Source organism: Danio rerio, chromosome 17 (genome assembly GCF_052040795.2).
Source record: "Danio rerio strain M-AB ecotype USA chromosome 17, GRCz13ab, whole genome shotgun sequence".
Taxonomy (NCBI): Eukaryota; Metazoa; Chordata; class Actinopteri; order Cypriniformes; family Danionidae; genus Danio; species Danio rerio.
The window spans coordinates 14,747,501-14,766,360 of record NC_141037.1 but is presented as its reverse complement, the minus strand read 5'-3'; the positions used below and the strand labels follow the sequence as shown (position 1 = coordinate 14,766,360).

Below are 18,860 nucleotides of genomic sequence, written 5' to 3'. Positions count from 1 at the left end.
CCCTCAGAAAATGCAGCCTGCGCAATGATATTATGCAGCTTCGAAAAATCTTGCAACTATAGAGACTAGGGATGGGAAGATTCATCGATATGTATCGATACGCGGTCATGCGCGTGCACGATGCGAGTGCATCGGTTGAGCAGCAGAGGATGAATGAAATTTTGGAAGCAAATCGAGATGCATCGGTTTTTCCGAGATACAGCTTATATTTTTAATATAGAATGTATTTTTTATTTATTAACAAGTGTTGTCAACCTGTTTTTGGCGCATAATTTAATCGACCTACATAAAGTAAGCCTTAGCAACGGATTTGCGGATGTGTACACTTACACTACAACTCAGTGTATCAGGTGTGCGGATGAAGCTAGTGGTGCGCCCTCAGAAAGCGCGAGAAGCAAAACAAACATTTTATTCCTCACTGAGTTTTAAATCTAAAGTATGGCAAGCAACATTATGGATTTAAGGATGGACGACATGACAGGACAGATGCAATCTGCAAAATGTGCCGCGCATCTGTAAAATACGCGGGCAGTATGGCTAATCTGAAATCTCACTTGAAGCGGCGCCACGGTGTTGTTGTGGAAGCATCTTCCAGTGTTCCTGCATCCCCAGCTTTCGCACTGCTTCAACCAGCTCCAAAAGTGGTGAGAAAAGCATTGCAAGTTTTTTTTTCCGTGCGCAACAGTTTTGTGCGCTCTACGCCAATAACGAATGCTATTGCATTGTTCATCTGCAAAGATATTCAGCCTAGTGTCACGGAGAACGAAGGTTTTAAACACCTCCTCCTGTTAATTTTTATTTAATTATAATAATATTAATAATATTAATAATAATAATGATAAAAATAATGGGTGTCACGGTGGCACAGTGGGTAGTTTGACCACCTCACAGCAAGAAGATTGCTGGTTTGTTTTATTTTTATTAGCCTGTTGTTTACAGTGACAGTGATGTTTCAAAGCAGCATAACACTGCTAGTTCACGACCTTAAGTTTTGAATAATCAGTGGCAAAATATCTTTGTAAAACTTGTTTTCATAGTTGAAAAGTTAAATCACAATTCTTGTTGTGCAATGCTAAACCTTTATGTTGAAAGAGTGCAAATATATATATATATTTTAATATATATTGCACTTATACATTCTGTTTATCTTGAAAATACTTAAATAATATGTGCTATATGTTCTAAAATGGCCCTCTACTGTAAACTGACACTCTGGCTCTGAGAGAAGAGCCAGTTTGTAAAAAAAAAGTCTTGATTTTGCTTGGTTTATAAATAATCAAACTCATTCAATGGCACAGCATCCTCTTTCACATCATCTCATAAACTTGATCTAATTAGTTAGTGCTGAAATATCGCATCGTATCGTGATATGGGTGTGAATCGTATCGTGTTGCATCGCAATATGTCACAAATGTATTGCTAATATATCGGATCGTATTCTTTGTATCGAGATGCGTATCGGATCGGCATTATAGCTTAGATGCCAAACCCTAATAGAGACATTTGTGAGATGATTCAGAACTTTTTTCAAGTGCTGCATTATATCATTACAATATGTGTCATATTTACGTCATTACATTATTAGTCCTAGAGCAAAGTCCTTGATCATTAAGCCAAAATGAGAGTATAGTTCCTAACCATATCAGTGCAGAAAAATAGCAATTCCTCAAGTCTTAGTACACAATTTATCTACAGAAGAGTCAAGCTTAAATAAGAAAATTTTCAAAATTTTGATAATTTTTGTGTGATGCTAATGGTCTAATCTGATTCAATGATCTATGCTAATCTAAGCTAAAAGTGCTCCCGCAGACCCAGACTCTACGTGACTTGTAAAATTAACTAATTAAAAAAAAAAAACATCCTAAAGCATAGGGTGCTCTCTCTTTAGGACAATGGTCTCAAACTCAATTCCTGGACGGCCACAGTTCTGCATAGTTTAGCTCCAACCAACTCCAACTCACACCTGCTTAATAGTCTTGAGTAGTCTTGAACACCTTGATTAGTTGGATCAGCTGTGTTTGATTAGTGTTGGAGCAAAACTGTGCAGAGCTGCTGTTTAGACCATTGCCCTAAAGAGAGAGTGTGAGAATGTTTCTTTAAAGGGCATCTATGGTAAAAAAAAAAAAATAAATAAATAAAAATTCAAGCTGTTTGGACAGACATATAGGTATAGTGTATAGACCATCATATTGGGGTGATATAAACACCTGGTAATTTTTTTTTAATTTAACAACATAAAAATGGTGGACCAATTGGAGTGGTTTTGAGACCGACCGCAGCTTGACGTAGGAGTGCGGTCCCCCTGCTCATCAATATTGATTGACAGGCAAGCATTACCACATGCTCAGTTTGTAATTTCACGTCCGCCATTTTCAGCGTGTGAGTCAAAGCGGTGTCATCAAAGAAACGCCCTTGCTCTAATTTTGGATTTAAGGCTCATTGGGCTCAACACAAGAGCCTTTATCATCTTCCTGCGAATGAGCAACAGAGATTTTACATTTAGCGACCATTTGCGCTGAACACGCAGTAAATGCAACGTATACTTTCAACTGTCATGTACGCGCCGTGTCGTGGCTCTGAGTAGCGCATCCGATGTTTGACAGATCTTTAGTTCTAGCCTCAGTGAAAATGAATTCAGTCTGCGTGGTTATTAAGCAGGTCCCACACCAGAATTGGTATTCAGCAACCCGGAGTGTCGTGCCACGCAGCACCATGCATTTTAGAATTCTAAACATAGGTTTTTATCAGGGTACACACACCGGTGCCGCAAGTCGGCAGCTGTCCACAGCACCCGGCCACGACTCAGGACACTGTTCATATTTCTGCTGCGCCACAGAGCACCATCTGAAAACTTTCAGTTTGAATAACATGCGAATGTGTGAGTCTGGTGTGTGATACTTTTAACTGTCATGTGCGCACCGTGTTGCGGCTCTGAGCGGCGTATGACGCCCTTTAGTCTTTGTGTACAAGCTTGGAAATTCAAACTAGCACACAGTTGGCTGTAAAACTATGCAATGACACAAATGATTTTGCAACTGCCACTCTGACACATTCTGGCACATTAGGAATATTGATTCCTCAAAAGGAGTCTCTGCTTGGTCTGTGTGCGAGTTGTACATGTACAGCTGAATGCTGGTCCTCTCACTTATGTTACTTCTCTCTGTCTGCCTCTTTTGCCATACACAAAGCCGGGGAGGTCTTGGCTCCGCCCACTTGTTAAGTTGGGTGGGAAGTCGAAACAAATTTTCATGTGAAGCAACACACCCCTAAAACAATGACTTGTGTACAAGCCCCCAAAATGACACTTTTAACACATAATAATAAAATCTGAGTTGTGTTACAATAATAATATTTAATTTTAAAAAAGGGCTAAACTAGGTGCCCTTTAAATAAAATGGTGTTCAAAATTTTGCTTTGCATTCACAAGAATATAATACAGCAAGTTATAAAATATTTTAAAACAGAATGTTTCAAATGTAATATTTCACAATAATACTATTATTAATGCATTAAAACTGTATTATGTTTAATTCCCACTGTAAAAATGCAGGGTTCTACACAGTTTATTCATGTTGTCCAAACACAAATCTATTAAGTTAACTATTTGCATTAAAGTGGATTGAACATGAAATAATTAAACTGTCCCCCCGAGTCCCCCCACCCCCCACAAAAAAAAAACCTTATCAAATAGTGTATTTTCAGCTCATTTTGTAGTTTGAGCACACAGCTATATATATATATATATATATATATATATATATATATATATATATATATATATATATATATATATATATATATATATATATATATATATATATATATATATATATTAATGAACAATACTGTAAAAATGCAGGGTTTCACACAATTCCTTCATGTTGTCCCAACACAAATTATATTAGTTAATTATTGTTTTTACAAATTTAAATTGATTGAACATAAAACAATTAAGTTAACCCCCCAAAAAACTTAATAATTGTGTTGATTCAGCTTATAAAAAAAAGAAGTTTGAACAAGTACAAATATTTTTTGAGTGAATGTTATTTTAGTTTCATTGAGGTACTGTTAAACAGTATACTTTGAATTAGTAATTAAAAGACTTGTTGTAATGAGGTCGATGACTCCCTGGCTATCGGTAAGAAGGACGCGGAGAACCGACAAACTTTCCAAGACTTAAATAAACAAAACAACTGAGCAGCAACAGTCTCTTACAACTCACTACCACTGAGAGCAAAACAAACAAACCTAAGCTCCAGGCCTGGTCCATTTTCATCTTCCACTGCTGTCTCTACTTCTTTTAAAGCCGTGGTCACACTAGAGTTCTGTTGCATGACACTGTGAAATGAGGCAGGATTAAACTAAATGATTAGAAATAAAAAAAGAGGGTGATTTCTCAATTTCTTACATTTTTGTACACTGTAAAAAATTATGTATATCACAATTAGTCATGATATTTTTTAAACATTAATAACATAACATAATTATGTTCTAACTTAATTTTATAAGTTAAGCAAGTTGTTAAAGTCAGTTTAACATAATATAAGTTCAATGGATAAGTTCAATAAAGTTTACTTGATTCAGCTTAATTTAAGGCAAACAGGATTTTTTTACAGGGTACATAGAGGTCATGTTTTGATCTTGGTTTGATCTTGTGGTTTACACATCAAGTTTAAACTTTGCAACGCAGCAAACATTGGGGCAAAAAGTGCAGTGTGACCGCGGCTAAGGCTGGAGACAGGTGCCGCACACAGGTCACAGTAGTCAACACTTGCGCCACCTGCTTCATTCCGCTCTCACAGCTCTTTACCCCACCCCACTCATTGCACATGCATAATGTTTGGATAATGCAATGAATTAAATGCTTTAGGGATGGATGGAAAACACCCAGTTGGAATATTTAGTCTAGAAATTACTGGAGATCCAATTGTGATCCACTGAAAATTAAAAACCCAGGGTCATTGCAGATTCATACCCAGGTCTAGATTTCTGAAGACAGTGAAATACATAAGCAGAGGTATACTTACAGCTTCTCACAGTTTTTTTTTTTTTTTTTTTTTGCAAATCCACCAGAGGCGGATTTGAAGAAGCGTCCTCTTCTTGCATAAATCCAGCAGAGGGTGTAATATACACTTAAGCCAACCAGACCAGTTAGCTGTCGACTGACTGACTGACTCATCCACCCTCCTCCCTAAACCCAACCAACAGTGTTTTCAAAGGCATTCTAGAAAAAGAAAAGCCGTCAGAAGCCTTCTGGAAACGTTCTTCGCCAGACTCAAACCCCGTCATCGTAGTCAATTCCACTCTGCATCCCAAGTCTGCCAACATACACTGTGAGCCATTGGGCAAACTGGTAACAATGAAAAAGCCGTCCACACAAAGGCAAGCGGTCAGCTTGTAGCACTAAAAGGAGCTATACCATCTCGTAGTGTTCGTTTTAAAGACAAAATTCAGCCATACGTATGGCTACATAATTCACACTCTACAGAAATATAGACGGGTGCATATCCACAATAACCCTGTGTTGAAAAAATAGGATATGAATAAATGACATGAGTTTGTGGTGAAATATCTAAACGTGTTATTGTGCATATCACTAAAGTATTTCTAAGATGAAATACACATTTTAGAGAATTTTCTGTTGGAAAAGTGTATTTGGACGTATAAATCAACCATTACAAAGTCATTGACAACATAACAGACAAGAGTTTCTCAAAGGTGCTACACCAAATAATAATAGAGACTAAAAAACACAATGTTTGCACTAGATTTTGAATATAGTGCTACATATTTCATTTCCATAAAGAAATGTAAAAATACAGATGCACACAAGTTACGGTAAAAATATCTTGCACACAGTGAGTATAGAGGCTTTGAACAGCACCCGCACCTTCAATCCCAGGAGCTTCACCATGATCAAATCCACATGAAATAATGATAATGAGGAAAAGTTTGTGTGTGATGATGAACCTGCGGAATCTGTTTTCAGAGATGTGTGTTTATAACGGAGGAGTCTGTTGCTCATGTCAGACTGAATAAAGCTGTCTATAATGACTTCTGACATTCCCACCAAAGCTGCCTTTTTGTCTACAAGCAGCAGTCTGGCATAAACCGAAAGCTCACTCTGCACTTGCTGTTATTTTTGCTTTCTGTCTTCCTTCTTTTTAGATTTTTTTCACTCTGTATCTCCATGCAGTTTCAGATGACAATAATACACACGCACATAAAAAAATTATAAAAAAAATTCTGGGTTATCTTAATCCAAACTTGGGTTTTTAGAGTGTAGGGGAGTGCGGGGCACAAAGTAACGTGGGGTTAAATGTAACACAGAGTTTTAAGGTATTTGCACCAGGGTTAACCATGGCATGCTTCCGAGGTTTTCACCACAGTGTCGGCAGACGTCTTCCTGGCAATAATTGAAAAATTTGGGGGGGGATTTGGATAAGAAAGACAAGAGAAACCATTTTTGCAGCATAAAATAATTTTTTATTATACTCCATTTTTTTTTATTAAAAAAAAAAAATCTGTAAAAGTATGTTAGTAAAATCTTATATAATTGTGATTACCATCTTCTGGGCTAAAAGATGGAACCATTTTGAAAAATGTAAGAAACTCACAGTGACTGCTAGCCAGTTTTGAGGAAAACACGACACAGCAGGGTTAGTTGTAACAGGGTGTTACAATTAAGCCACATGCTGTTGGACACAAATTAAACAAATAAAATATATATATTTTTAATTTTGAGTGTAATGTTGTGAACTTTTAAAGTAAAAATGTTTTTTTTTCCTATGTTTTTTGAAAATATTGTTTTAATAGAAAAGAAAAATAATATATATATATATATATATATATATATATATATATATATATATATATATATATATATATATATATATATTTATTTATTTTATTTATTTATTTATTTTATTTATTTATTTATTTATTTATTTATTTTGCTAATAATGCAAATAAATGCATTGTATCATAATGGATAAATGGATAATAATGCAAATAGATTCAAATGTGTTTATCCAGTATACAAATAACTAAATGAACAGACTGTGCTGTGTAGAATAAAAAAGAAATGAGCTAATTAATGAGGAAATATAGCTACTATTTAAGGTAAACTGAATTTTAATTTATTGTGTGAAATCTTCCTTTAAATACCTGTTACAACTAACCCCCTGTCTGCTACAACTTGCCCCACAGGTGGGGTAAACAGTAACATTTTTACTCCTGGCACTTTTGGCAATACTGCACAGAAACCATAGGTCCGGCGATCGTAATTCCAGTGCTCATTTGTAGGAGAGGCTTGTGTGTTGTTGGTAAAAATAAATAAATAAATAAATAAATAAATAAATAAATAAATAAATAAATAAATAAATAAATAAATAAATAAATAAATAAATAAATAAAAAAATAAAAAATAAAAATTATGGTTGGTCTTACCATAGTACTTTGTTCATTATTTGACCAAAACCAAAAAGTCTTACTTTGTGCCCCGCTCTCCCCCATTTTAGACTTTATTTCAGAAAATATATATAAAAAAATAAATAAAATAAATAAATAAAATTTATAAACAAAGCAACATAATACAGCACAAATGCAATAAAATTGCAACTCATACACATCCAAAATGAACAGAAAGAAGCAAATGATTTTTTAGTCCCATGTCTTCTTTGCCCGACAAAAGTCTTGTCATTGATCCTAGTTGTAAGAGCAACACATAAAAGCTTGACTTTTACTTGATCATTTGGAAAAGTGGCAGAAGGTAGGTTTTTCAGATTAATCATCTGTTGAACTGCACCCCAATCATCACAAACATTGCAGAAGACCTATTGGAAACCACATGGACCCAAGATTCTCACAGCAATCAGTCAAGTTTGGTGAAGGAAAAATCATGGTTTGGTGCTACATTCAGTATGAGGGCATGCGAGAGATCTGCAGAGTGGATGGCAACATCAACAGTCTGAGGTATCAAGACATTTGTGCTGCCTGAAAGCAATGAAGGTCAAAGTGCTCCAGGATTAGCCAGCCCAGTCACCTGACATGAACATGATTGAGCATGTCTGGGGTAAGATGAAGGAGGAGGTATTGAAGATGAATCCAAAGAATCTTGATGAACTCTTAAGTCAATGTCAGACACAATGCACTCAATGAAGCTAGTGATGTCACTGTGAAGGGTAGGGTTAGGGGTGGGGTTAGGTGAGTGCATTAAAAAGCATTGGATGCAGCTCATATTGCATCTGCACCAAGTCTGCAGCCAGACTCCTCTCCATAAACTTGATGCATGCATACACCCATATACACTCACTCATACATATAAACTGTATCCTTGCAGATAAACCCACAACAACACTCGCACTTACAGTGCATGCAAACACACCTGTATACACTCGCATATACATAAAAACTTGATCTATGCATATGCGTCTATAAACTCATACACGAATTTAAACTCGATGCATGCAAAACCACCCACAGAACACTCATGCAAACATTCAAAATGTGTGTTTTATGTATGCTTTGATAAGCAAAGTTAAATATAAAACAGCGCCACATAGAAATATTCATTTGACAATTTAGCTTGTTTTTGGAGCCAAACTATTTCAATAAAGCACCTTTATTTTTAAGAATTTAAAATGCAGCGTGTATAACTTTTATTGGCTCTTAATCAATTCAATTACAATATCCCCTGTACCTTAAAAAGAAAAGTAAACAGTGTGCATGTGAACAGTAGTTAACCCAGCTTTCCACGGACATCATGAGGGCTGTTGGAAGCTCCGCCAAGACCAAGCTCTTTTCAGCCATCGTTGGGCATGTGAAAATCGAAATGGCAGGTCTAGTTGGCACTCCAGGGATGCACCTCGGCCGTGTGTTGGCCATGTGTGAGCGACCAGAAGCTGCATTGCAGACACACACTGTTTGGTTTTAGGATTAATGTCCTGTCTCAGCAGGACTCATGTTTGCACAGCCAGAGAATGAATGAGGGAGTGAGGGAAAGAAAAAGAGGGCAGGTGGTACAAAGGCAGATCCAGTCCATGTGCCGTCCATGAAATACGCATGGGCTCAGTTGAGAGGAAAATCCTCCAGTGCATTGCAGGTGTCTGAGGTCTGAGGACAAACTCCAGCTGCATGGCAATGATGCTGATATGAGTATCACACACTGTCTGGAATGGGAATAAAGAGAATGGAGCTGGCTGAGGACGATGCATATGCGAATACGGGCTTTGCAGACCTCTGAATCTCAAATAATGGGGTCATGAGCTCGCCGGCTATTGAGGTTACGAGTTAGTGCTGCCTTGCAATCTGGACTCTCATGTATTAGGACAGAAATTACACAACCGCTCTCAGTTACATCAGGTGTGTTTGGTACCTGAATAAAGAGATGATGACTTTGATAAATGAGAAAAGCTCTTCCCTAAGAGTGCTCTCCTTTTCTAGGTGGATTATCAGTATCACTTTTGAAAAACTGGGCTGTTTGGGCTTTTTTTTTTTGTTCTATTCTAGCTGTTCAGTAGTTTATTGTTTCTGTCAAATGTGATGTTACTTGTCCATGTATATTGATTTATTTTTGTTTTATTTGTCTGCCCTCTAGGGGCTGGAAAATGTTACTTATGTTTAACCGAAGAGATTCCCTACATGTGTGTGAACCTTAGAGCAAGCTTAAAAGAAGCTACATTGTGGCTGTCACGATCACCAGCGATCTAAAATACCATAGATCGCTGGAAAACACTTACAAGTGTTAACGGACTACAAATTCACCATTTCATGGACTACAACACAATACATGCACTTTGCTCACATACACATGTTCCAGATCCTAACGGATTAGACTCTCACAGCTGAAGCTGCTCACAGACTGATTACTTGGACTATAAGAACACCTCTCAAACACACAGTTGTTGCTGAGTCTTGTTATCTATTCTAGTGACATTACAACGCGTTTCTTTTGTCTTGCTTTACCAAGTATTTGATTCTTGCCTTGTTTATTTGTTCAGTCCTGTTTGCTGCCTGCCTCTGACCATTTGCCTGTCTATTGACTACGAATCTGGATTGACTGTATACATCTTTGTGCCCTTGTGTTGACCATTGTTGGCCTGACCTCGCTAATGGTGGATCTGCACCTCTGTTGTCAGTGTCACTTCCCTGGTTAAAGTGGCACTTGAGCGGCAGGACTTTATATATGTTATTCAGATCTCAAATTTCTCTTGCTAGTGCCATTCTCGCTGCTGTTTTCGTGTAAATCCACTAGAGGTTGCTGTCAACCTACTGACTGACTGACCGACCGACAGATTACCCCACCCACCCCCTTATCTCAACCCAACCAATAGTGTTTTCAAAAGCACCAATTGACACAATCATCCCCTTCTCTAAACCCAACCGACAGTGTTTTCAAAAGCAATCCAGAAAAAGAAAATCCCTCATAGCTGACAAATTTTTACAACGTTTTTAGATCTTACCACATTCTGATCCTGTAATTTACTTTTTTTTTTTTACTAGTTTATTATTTTATGAGTTTACCTGCTTTTTGAAACTGTTCTTCACAGGAATTGAACCTCATCTTCACAGTCAACACCTTTCTGCATCTTATGACGAGCTACAGGTCAAACTGGTAACAGCAAAAAAAAACAACCACATGAAGGTAAGCTGTCAGTCGATAGCACACACACACACAAAAAAAAAAAAACTGTCAGTGGCATCATACAGCCATGTAGGTTTCATTTTAAAGATGAAATGCAACCATACATAGCTCTGGCAACATATTTTGCGTTCTCCAGAAATATATACAGGGGTACGTTTTCACAATGAGCCTGTGTTGGCAGATTTCCTTATCCATCTTCTCAACTAAATTAACCAGACATATTTGACATCAACAACCTTCAACAGTTAGTTTTGCTGCAATAGCAGACAGACGCACTGGCAAGACCAGCAAGTACAAACCAGCTTGCACCATCATGTAAATCCATGTTACCAGCAGGCTATGTTTTAATATACAGCATAAATAACTTGAGAAGTGAACAGAGACATGCGGCTTCCTCATGGAAATGCTGCATTTGGTTTTTCGCCTTCCAGTTCCATCTTCAAAACAATGCAGCAGACATTTGCCAAATTAAACCTGAAGGTCTTTACTGCAGCCTCTCAACTCCCATCAGCATCCGCCGGTGACAATATGTGAGAGCTACAAGCCATGAAATCAAATAATAAAGACATGTGGCCCTCAAGACAGCCTTGTTAAGAACACATTTCACATATTTGCACTGGTACTCGCACAATTTGTCTGTCAAAAGTCCTCCTATGTGCCCCACAAACATGTTTTTGATCACATCAAGAGCTGCAGGCATTATGTGTGACCGTGTCTTGCTTTTAGCCAGTGTCTTCATTTGTCCAGCCTTCATTTTTGTGTTTGTTTCTAAGCTACAACGTAGAGACCTCAAATAACACATGACCAAAACAAATGGGAATAAAAACCAAGGTCGTTTCTTCCAGTGCTTTGAGCTGGCTGTCTGTAACCAGTTAAAAGCACGCAAACTATCACATTAACGAGTTTGTGTGCTCTGTGCATCTTTAAAAAGGTTAGGCATTAATAATAAATAAGTTGGACTTCAGGCTTTATCAGCACATGCTGTCCTTGACTAGCACTTTTGATTGTAATCATTCACCTGCCCTTCACTAAAACTTCAGAAAAATCACCCTGGATATAATAGATGCAGTGCTAAAGGGCAAGGCTCGCAAATCAAGGAAAAGAGGGGGTTGCAACCATTTTGAACCTGCGGGACGTGTCTCTCCTCACATTTTGGGATATAATTATTATATTTTAACATCTGCTGAGAAGAAAAAGCAAGCTGTGAATAATTTTAAACTGAATCATCAGTTCAAAAATAAAGCTCCTTTACTGGCGTCAATGGTTTCATAAAGAACACAGAACATCTTTTTTTTGTATTGAAAAAGGGGTAAAATGATCCCTTTAGAAAGTTTACTTTCAAACATGAAGCTTAGTTGCAAAAATATATTTAAAAAGGCAATTTCTTGTAAGTTAGAGAGGAATAATTTGTTTTAAAATGGAATAAAGTGACTATGCTACATTACATGTATAATCACGATTTCAAATCCAATTTGCATAATCTCATTGTGATTACAGACAGTAAGTAAATAAACAAATATTGGTGTTATTTCAGCTATTTTTTCTGTCTAATTTTTTGGAAATGATTATTATTATTTATTATTAATAGTGCTTAGCAAAGATTAATTGCAATTAATCACATCCACCATAAAGGTTTTATATTTACATAATAGCAAAAGTTTAAAACAGGGACAGACAGGTGCATACAGTTAATCCAAAGCGTGGTCAACAAACAGGCGAATGGTCGGGAAAGGCGGCAAACTTCGTAAACAAAGAAATAAAGCAAAGGGTCAAACATGGCAAGGAAAGGCAAAATGCTCACTTAACAGTTTAACAAGACTCAGCAATGATGTGTCTGTGTGTGCTGAGTTTATAGTTTTTGAAATAAGTCTATAATTATCTTCTGGCTGTATCTGTGTAATTAGTGAGAATCGGGAACTAGTGTGTGCGAGGTGCATGCCTGGAACTGTAGTTCATTAGTGTGGTGTGTAGTTCTCTGGTGACTGTAACAACACGTGTGTGTGTGTGTGTGTGTGTGTATATATATTATATATATATATATATATATATATATATATATATATATATATATATATATATATATATATATATATATATATATATATATATATATATATAATTATTCATGTGTGTGTGTGTAATACAAATTTAAAAATATTAATTAATTAATTAATAAAAAGAAAACACACACACACACACTAGTTGCGATTAATCATGATTAATCTTTGCCCAGCACTAGCCAAGTAAACTATTTGTGTATTTATTTTTCTCCAAACATTTCCATGGAGGCCCTGGCACTTCCTTTCAGGCACCGGATTTAAAAACATGTCTGCACTGCATACAAATGTCTTTAAATGCAAGAGTGTGTTTCTAAAATAACTATCATTCACATGCCTTTCAACAAATTACTTACAACTGGAAAAGTTATGCCATCTAATGAATATTCATGAACTAAATTTAGCTTCTCCTCTTTCAGATTGCTCCTATGACACTATGAGTGAAATTTTACAGGGGAATGCCAGGGCAAAATAAAGGAAGCCACAAGTCAAATGTATCACAGTGGGTTCCCATAATGCTCAGTTAGAGCTCAGTGTCAGCTTCCATTCGTCTTTCTTTCACCGTATCGGCCCTTCAGGGACGGAGTTCATGCTTGATTGATACTTCTTTAAAGAAGACGTCTCAAAACCCAGTCTGAGGGGGGACACTTTCAATCCAACAAAACCAAGCGGACTCCAAGACGTCGGCGTTTAATGGATTAGAGTACATAACAACACAATGTACAAAAATCCTACTATAGAGGCAAGCCGGAATCCAATTTATTTTGAGCGCACCTATTGAATGTATCGGAAATAACTTGAGAAATGTCAAACACGTCTGGCGAGTTGCTATTCGCCATAGTTATTCTCGGGAGAACGTTATTATTCGGTGATTGCGTTGTGATACTTTCCTTCTCTGGGGCCTTTCTTAGTGTGTCTGATTAAATTTGAGATCTCTTAGGATGTGTGACATGACTGCGCCCTTACTTTTCACCTCTTCTCTTGCTCCCTTTCTCACACTTTGCTCCGCTCTTCACTGTTTTTCGGATAAGGCAGAGGCTGGTGAAATGCTCTACTTCCCCCTGACACTTTTAGAAATGGCAGTGGAAATTCATAAATATTCATGTTCCGCCATGGCTTCATTGTGCAGGGGTGATAGAGAGAGAGCTTTTCTATTAGCGGCCTTTCTGCTCAGATAATGTTGGCTTCTGAAGACAGGCATTTTGGAGACTGGGCTACATGGGCACCTCCGATCGAGAATGACAGGACAGAGAGGGAAAGAGGATGGGAGGAGAGGAGAGGAGAGGAAAAGAAGGAAAAAAGGCACACGAGAGATTGTGAGTCACATAGACCAGTGAGTCCAGCAGTTGTAATGCGATTGTGAGGATCTTGCAACAGGCTCATTCTGAAAACGTTGCCATATATACATTTCTGGAGAGCGCGAATTATGTAACCAGAAGTATGCATAGCTGCATTTTGTCATGAACGATACGGGGTGGTACGTTCCTTTTCGCACTTAGCAGATGAGTGCTTACCTCCATGTGGACAGTTTTCCCACTGTTAACAATTTGTCTAGTAGCTCACCATGTACGTCGGCGGACTTGAGACGAAGAGAGTTGACCACGACAACAGTGTTCGAGTCCAGCAAAGAATGGTTCCAGAAAGCGGGTAAGACAAAAACAGAATCCAAAAAATTAAATAAACAAGTAAATAACGGTGAAATTGTGGTAAAATCTGAAAATGTGGTGAAAATCAGGCAAGAGGTCTTCTTTTTCTGTGTAACCAGCTCTATAATATGTGTAAATAAGTCAGTATTATAATCTGTATAATGAGACAGAATTTGTTTTAATTTATTTTCAAACATTTCTTTTAATCATTAATAATGTAAACAGTTTGATATTGTTTGTTTTTTTTCTATATTTTGGTGAAAATGTGTTGTTGTACTAATCTGCACTAATAGCTTGAAGCAATGAGTGTGTTTTCCAAAGTTGAATGATGGGCTACGTTGGCCAATGAGAGGACAGCATGAAAAAAACAAAGGAAAAGAAGACAACGCAGTGTTGGTTTCAACTATTTCCACACTTTTCTATTGCTTTTATTTTGTTTTTTCCATGAAACAATTGTGTTTTTTCTTCTAATATTATTTATTTAAATCTCATATCTTGGTGGTCAATCAGTGCTTTTGAAAACACTATTGGTTGGGTTTAGGGAAGGAGGATTGGGTTTAGGGTCAGTCGATCAATCAGTCAGTAAGTCGACAGCAGTCTCTGGTGGATTTACGGCACTTCTCAGCCCTCGCAAGAGAAATTTGAGACCTCAAAAAGTGTACACAACGCTCTCTGGTGGATTCACAAAACAAAAACTGCCCAAAAAAAAATTATAATTATAAATAAAAATAAACAAAAACAAAAACTTCTGGGGCGTATTTGGCCTGGGTTGGGATCTTCACATTTCATTTTAAAAATAGTTTTAATTGAAAGGATAGTTCACTCATCCTAATATTTACTCACTGTTTACTCTCACTGAAGGTGCTGTGTGTTTCTTTCATCTTTTGAACACTAAAGAAGTTATTTTGAAGCATGCTGAAATCCTGTAACCATTAACTATGAAATACCATGGAAATCCACAGTTATAGGTTTCCAGCTTTCTACCAAATATCTTCATTTTTGTTTAACAGAATATATAAACTCAATAATCCTAAACAAGTGAAGTGAGGTGAGTAAATAATGATTTTTAGATTTTGAGTGAACTATACTTGGTAAAAGATAATTCACCTCAAAATGAGACACGAGTATTAATTTTTTTTTTTTTTTGACTCTCAAATTGTCAGTAGCCATTGACCTGCATTTTATGGATCAGCAAGGGCCAATCTCAGTGAAAAGTGTCATTAAATATTCTACTGAAGCAAACAGAAGCTACATTGACATGCTAAGTAAATTAAAAGCAACTTTTTATTTTGGGCAAACAAAGTTAGTCATAGGCCTCTATAGAGTGTAATTATCTCATGAACGTATAATATGTTAATATTTTTCCAAACTTGAAAATAGACCAACTTCTTCTTCTTCTTTGAAGGACTTGTTCAAAGTCCTTAATTGTTACCTTAAACGATACATTTATTCCTGCCTCCATTCCAGAGCTTTTATTAAAACACACCAGAAAAAGAGGAAAGAATCTCAAGTCATCTTTAAAGCCAACCTCCGCCGTGTTCAGTCATTCAGAATGTACACTAAAGTGGAGATATCTTGTTCAGGGAGCAAATTGTCTCTTATTTACTGAAGCACATCTATTATGAAAAATCTGCTTGTTTTCAGGCACCAGGACATGAATAAAATACATTGTTCCCTCATTAATGATTCATGAATCAGAAAAACATGAATGTGTATAAATGGGATAGAATAAAATGGCAAATGTGCAGGAGCTGGAAAGCACAGTTCACATGTATGTTAATGTGGATATTAGTTATTCATAAATTAGTTATTCATTAAGTGTTCATGAAGTTGACTGTGTGGTCTGACTGTGTTGCCTAGAATCAAACACACCCGCAATATGTAAAAGCTAAAAGGGTGAAACAAATAGTTAGATGGGTGGATGGACAGATACACTGATGGACAAACAAAAGATAGATGGATGGATTTACAAATGATGGACATCAATGGATGAATAGATGGACAACAAATAGATGGATGAATGGATGGATGGATGGATGGATGAATAGACAGATGGTCAACATAAGGATGGATATATGGATGGATAAATGAATATCTAATGGATGGATGAATAGATGAATGGATGGATATAAGGACAACAAATGCATGGATGGATGGATGGATAGACAGGTGGACAGCATAAGGATGGATATATGGATGGATGAATAAACAACAATTGGATGGATGGATGGATGGATGGATGGATGGATGGATGGATATAAGGACAACAAATAAATGGATGGATGAACAACAAATGGATGGATGGACGGAGGGAGGATAGAAAACAAATGGATGGATGGATGGATGGATGGATACGACAGACAGACAGACAGACAGACAGACAGACAGACAGACAGACAGACAGACAGACAGATAGACAGATAGATAGATAGATAGATAGATAGATAGATAGATAGATAGATAGATAGATAGATAGATAGATAGATAGATAAACAAAAATGAATGGATGGGCAACAAACAAATGGATGGATAGATGAATGGATATATGGACAACAAATGGATGGATGAATGGATGAACAATAAATGGATAGATAGATAGATAGATAGATAGATAGATAGATAGATAGATAGATAGATAGATAGATAGATAGATAGATAGATAGATAGATAGATAGATAGATAGATAGATAGATAGATAGATAGATAGATGAATGATGGATGGAAAACAATCTGATGGATAGAAGAATGGATGAATGACAAATGAATGAAAAGATGGATGGATGGATGGATGGATGGGCAGACAAAAAAAATTAATGAAGGATGGATTGAAAACAAAAGTGATGTATAGATGCAACAAATAGATTGATGGATGGATTGATAGAGAACAAATGAATGAATGGATGGATGGATGCAAGACAGACGGGGGAATGGATGGATAGATTAATAGATGGATGAATGGACAACATATATATGGATGGATGGATAGACGGACGAATGGACAACAAACGGATGGATAAATGGATATATGGACAAAAAATTGATGGATGGATGAACAATAAATGAATGGATGGATGAACGGATGGGTGGGTGGACAACAAATGGAATGATGGATAGATGGGTGGACAACAAATGGATGGATGGATGGATGACAAATGGATGGACAACAAATGGATGCATGTTTGGTTGGTTGGTGGACAAACACACTGCTTGATGGATGGATTGATTTACAAAATGATGGGTGGATGGATGGATGGATGGATGGATGGATGGCTGGATGGATGAACTGATGAATGAACAGATGGATGATCCAATGAATGGATGATCATGGATGAACTGATGGATAAGCGAACGGATGGGTGGACAAAAGGGTGGACTGATGGCCAGACAAACAAAAAAATGATGAAAATAGGCATGGCTGATGGATGGATGGGTGGACAACAAATGGATGGATGGATGGATGATAGACGGATGGATGGATGAATGGATGGATGGGTGGATGGATGAATGGACAACAAACGGATCGATGGGTTTATGGACAACAAAGTGATGGATGGATGAACAATAAATGGATGAATGGATAGACGGATGGGTGGGTGGTTGGACAACAAATGGAATGATGAATGGATGGGTGGAAAACGAATGGATGGATGGATGAATGGACAACAAACGGATGGATAGATGAATGGACAACAAACAGATGGATGGATGGACAACAGATTGATGGATGGATGAACAATAAATGGATGGATGGATGGACAGATGTGTGGGTGGACAACAAATGGAATGATGGATGGATGAGTGGAAAATAAATGGATGGATGGATAGACAACAAATGGATGAATGGAAGAATGGATGGACAACAAATGGATGGATGTTTTGTTTGGTTGGTGAACAAACAGACTGCTTAAATGGATGGATTGATTTACAAAATGATGGACAACAAATGGATGGATGGGTGGATGGATGGATGGATGGATGGATGGATGGATGGATGGATGGATGGATGGATGGATGGACGGATGGATGAATTGATGAATAACCAGATGGATGATCCAATGGATGGATGATCATGGATAAACTGAAGGATAGATGAACCAATGCGTAGACAAAGGGGTGGACTGATGGCCAGACAAATAATAGATCGATGTAAAGAGAGATAGATGATGGATGGATGGATGGATGGATGGATGAATGGACAACAAATTGATGGATGGATGAACAATAAATGCTAGATAGACAGATAGACAAACTGATAAATAGGCAGATGAATGGATTGTGGAACAATGGATGAGCAGACCAAGGGAGTGGCAGATGATAGATGAACAGGTTGATAGACAAATTGCAAAGACCAATAAACAAAAGATGATAGGATGGTCCAAGAATAATAGCTGTATAGACAGATTGACGAAAAATGATGGACAAACCAACAGTGGATTAATAGATGGGCTACAATTGATTTTAAATCAATATGAAATCCTGAATTGAAAAATAATTGCATAATTGCAATTGCAT

General features: G+C 37.1%; 1 protein-coding gene across 5 annotated transcripts in view; it reads right to left on the bottom strand.

The window, feature by feature from the left end:
• The window catches only part of LOC147833028 (uncharacterized), a 425,349-nt gene that overhangs the window by 45,613 nt on the left and 360,876 nt on the right, over window positions 1-18,860 (bottom strand). For all 5 annotated transcript variants that reach the window (XR_015513156.1, XR_015513154.1, XR_015513155.1 and 2 more), the window contains one exon: window positions 4,249-4,338. Coding sequence is in view for 2 of the 5 variants with exons in the window: in XM_087290192.1 (XP_087146318.1) it covers window positions 4,249-4,338 (90 nt within the window). In the remaining 3 variants the exon portion in view is untranslated. The remainder of the gene's footprint in view (window positions 1-4,248; window positions 4,339-18,860) is intronic.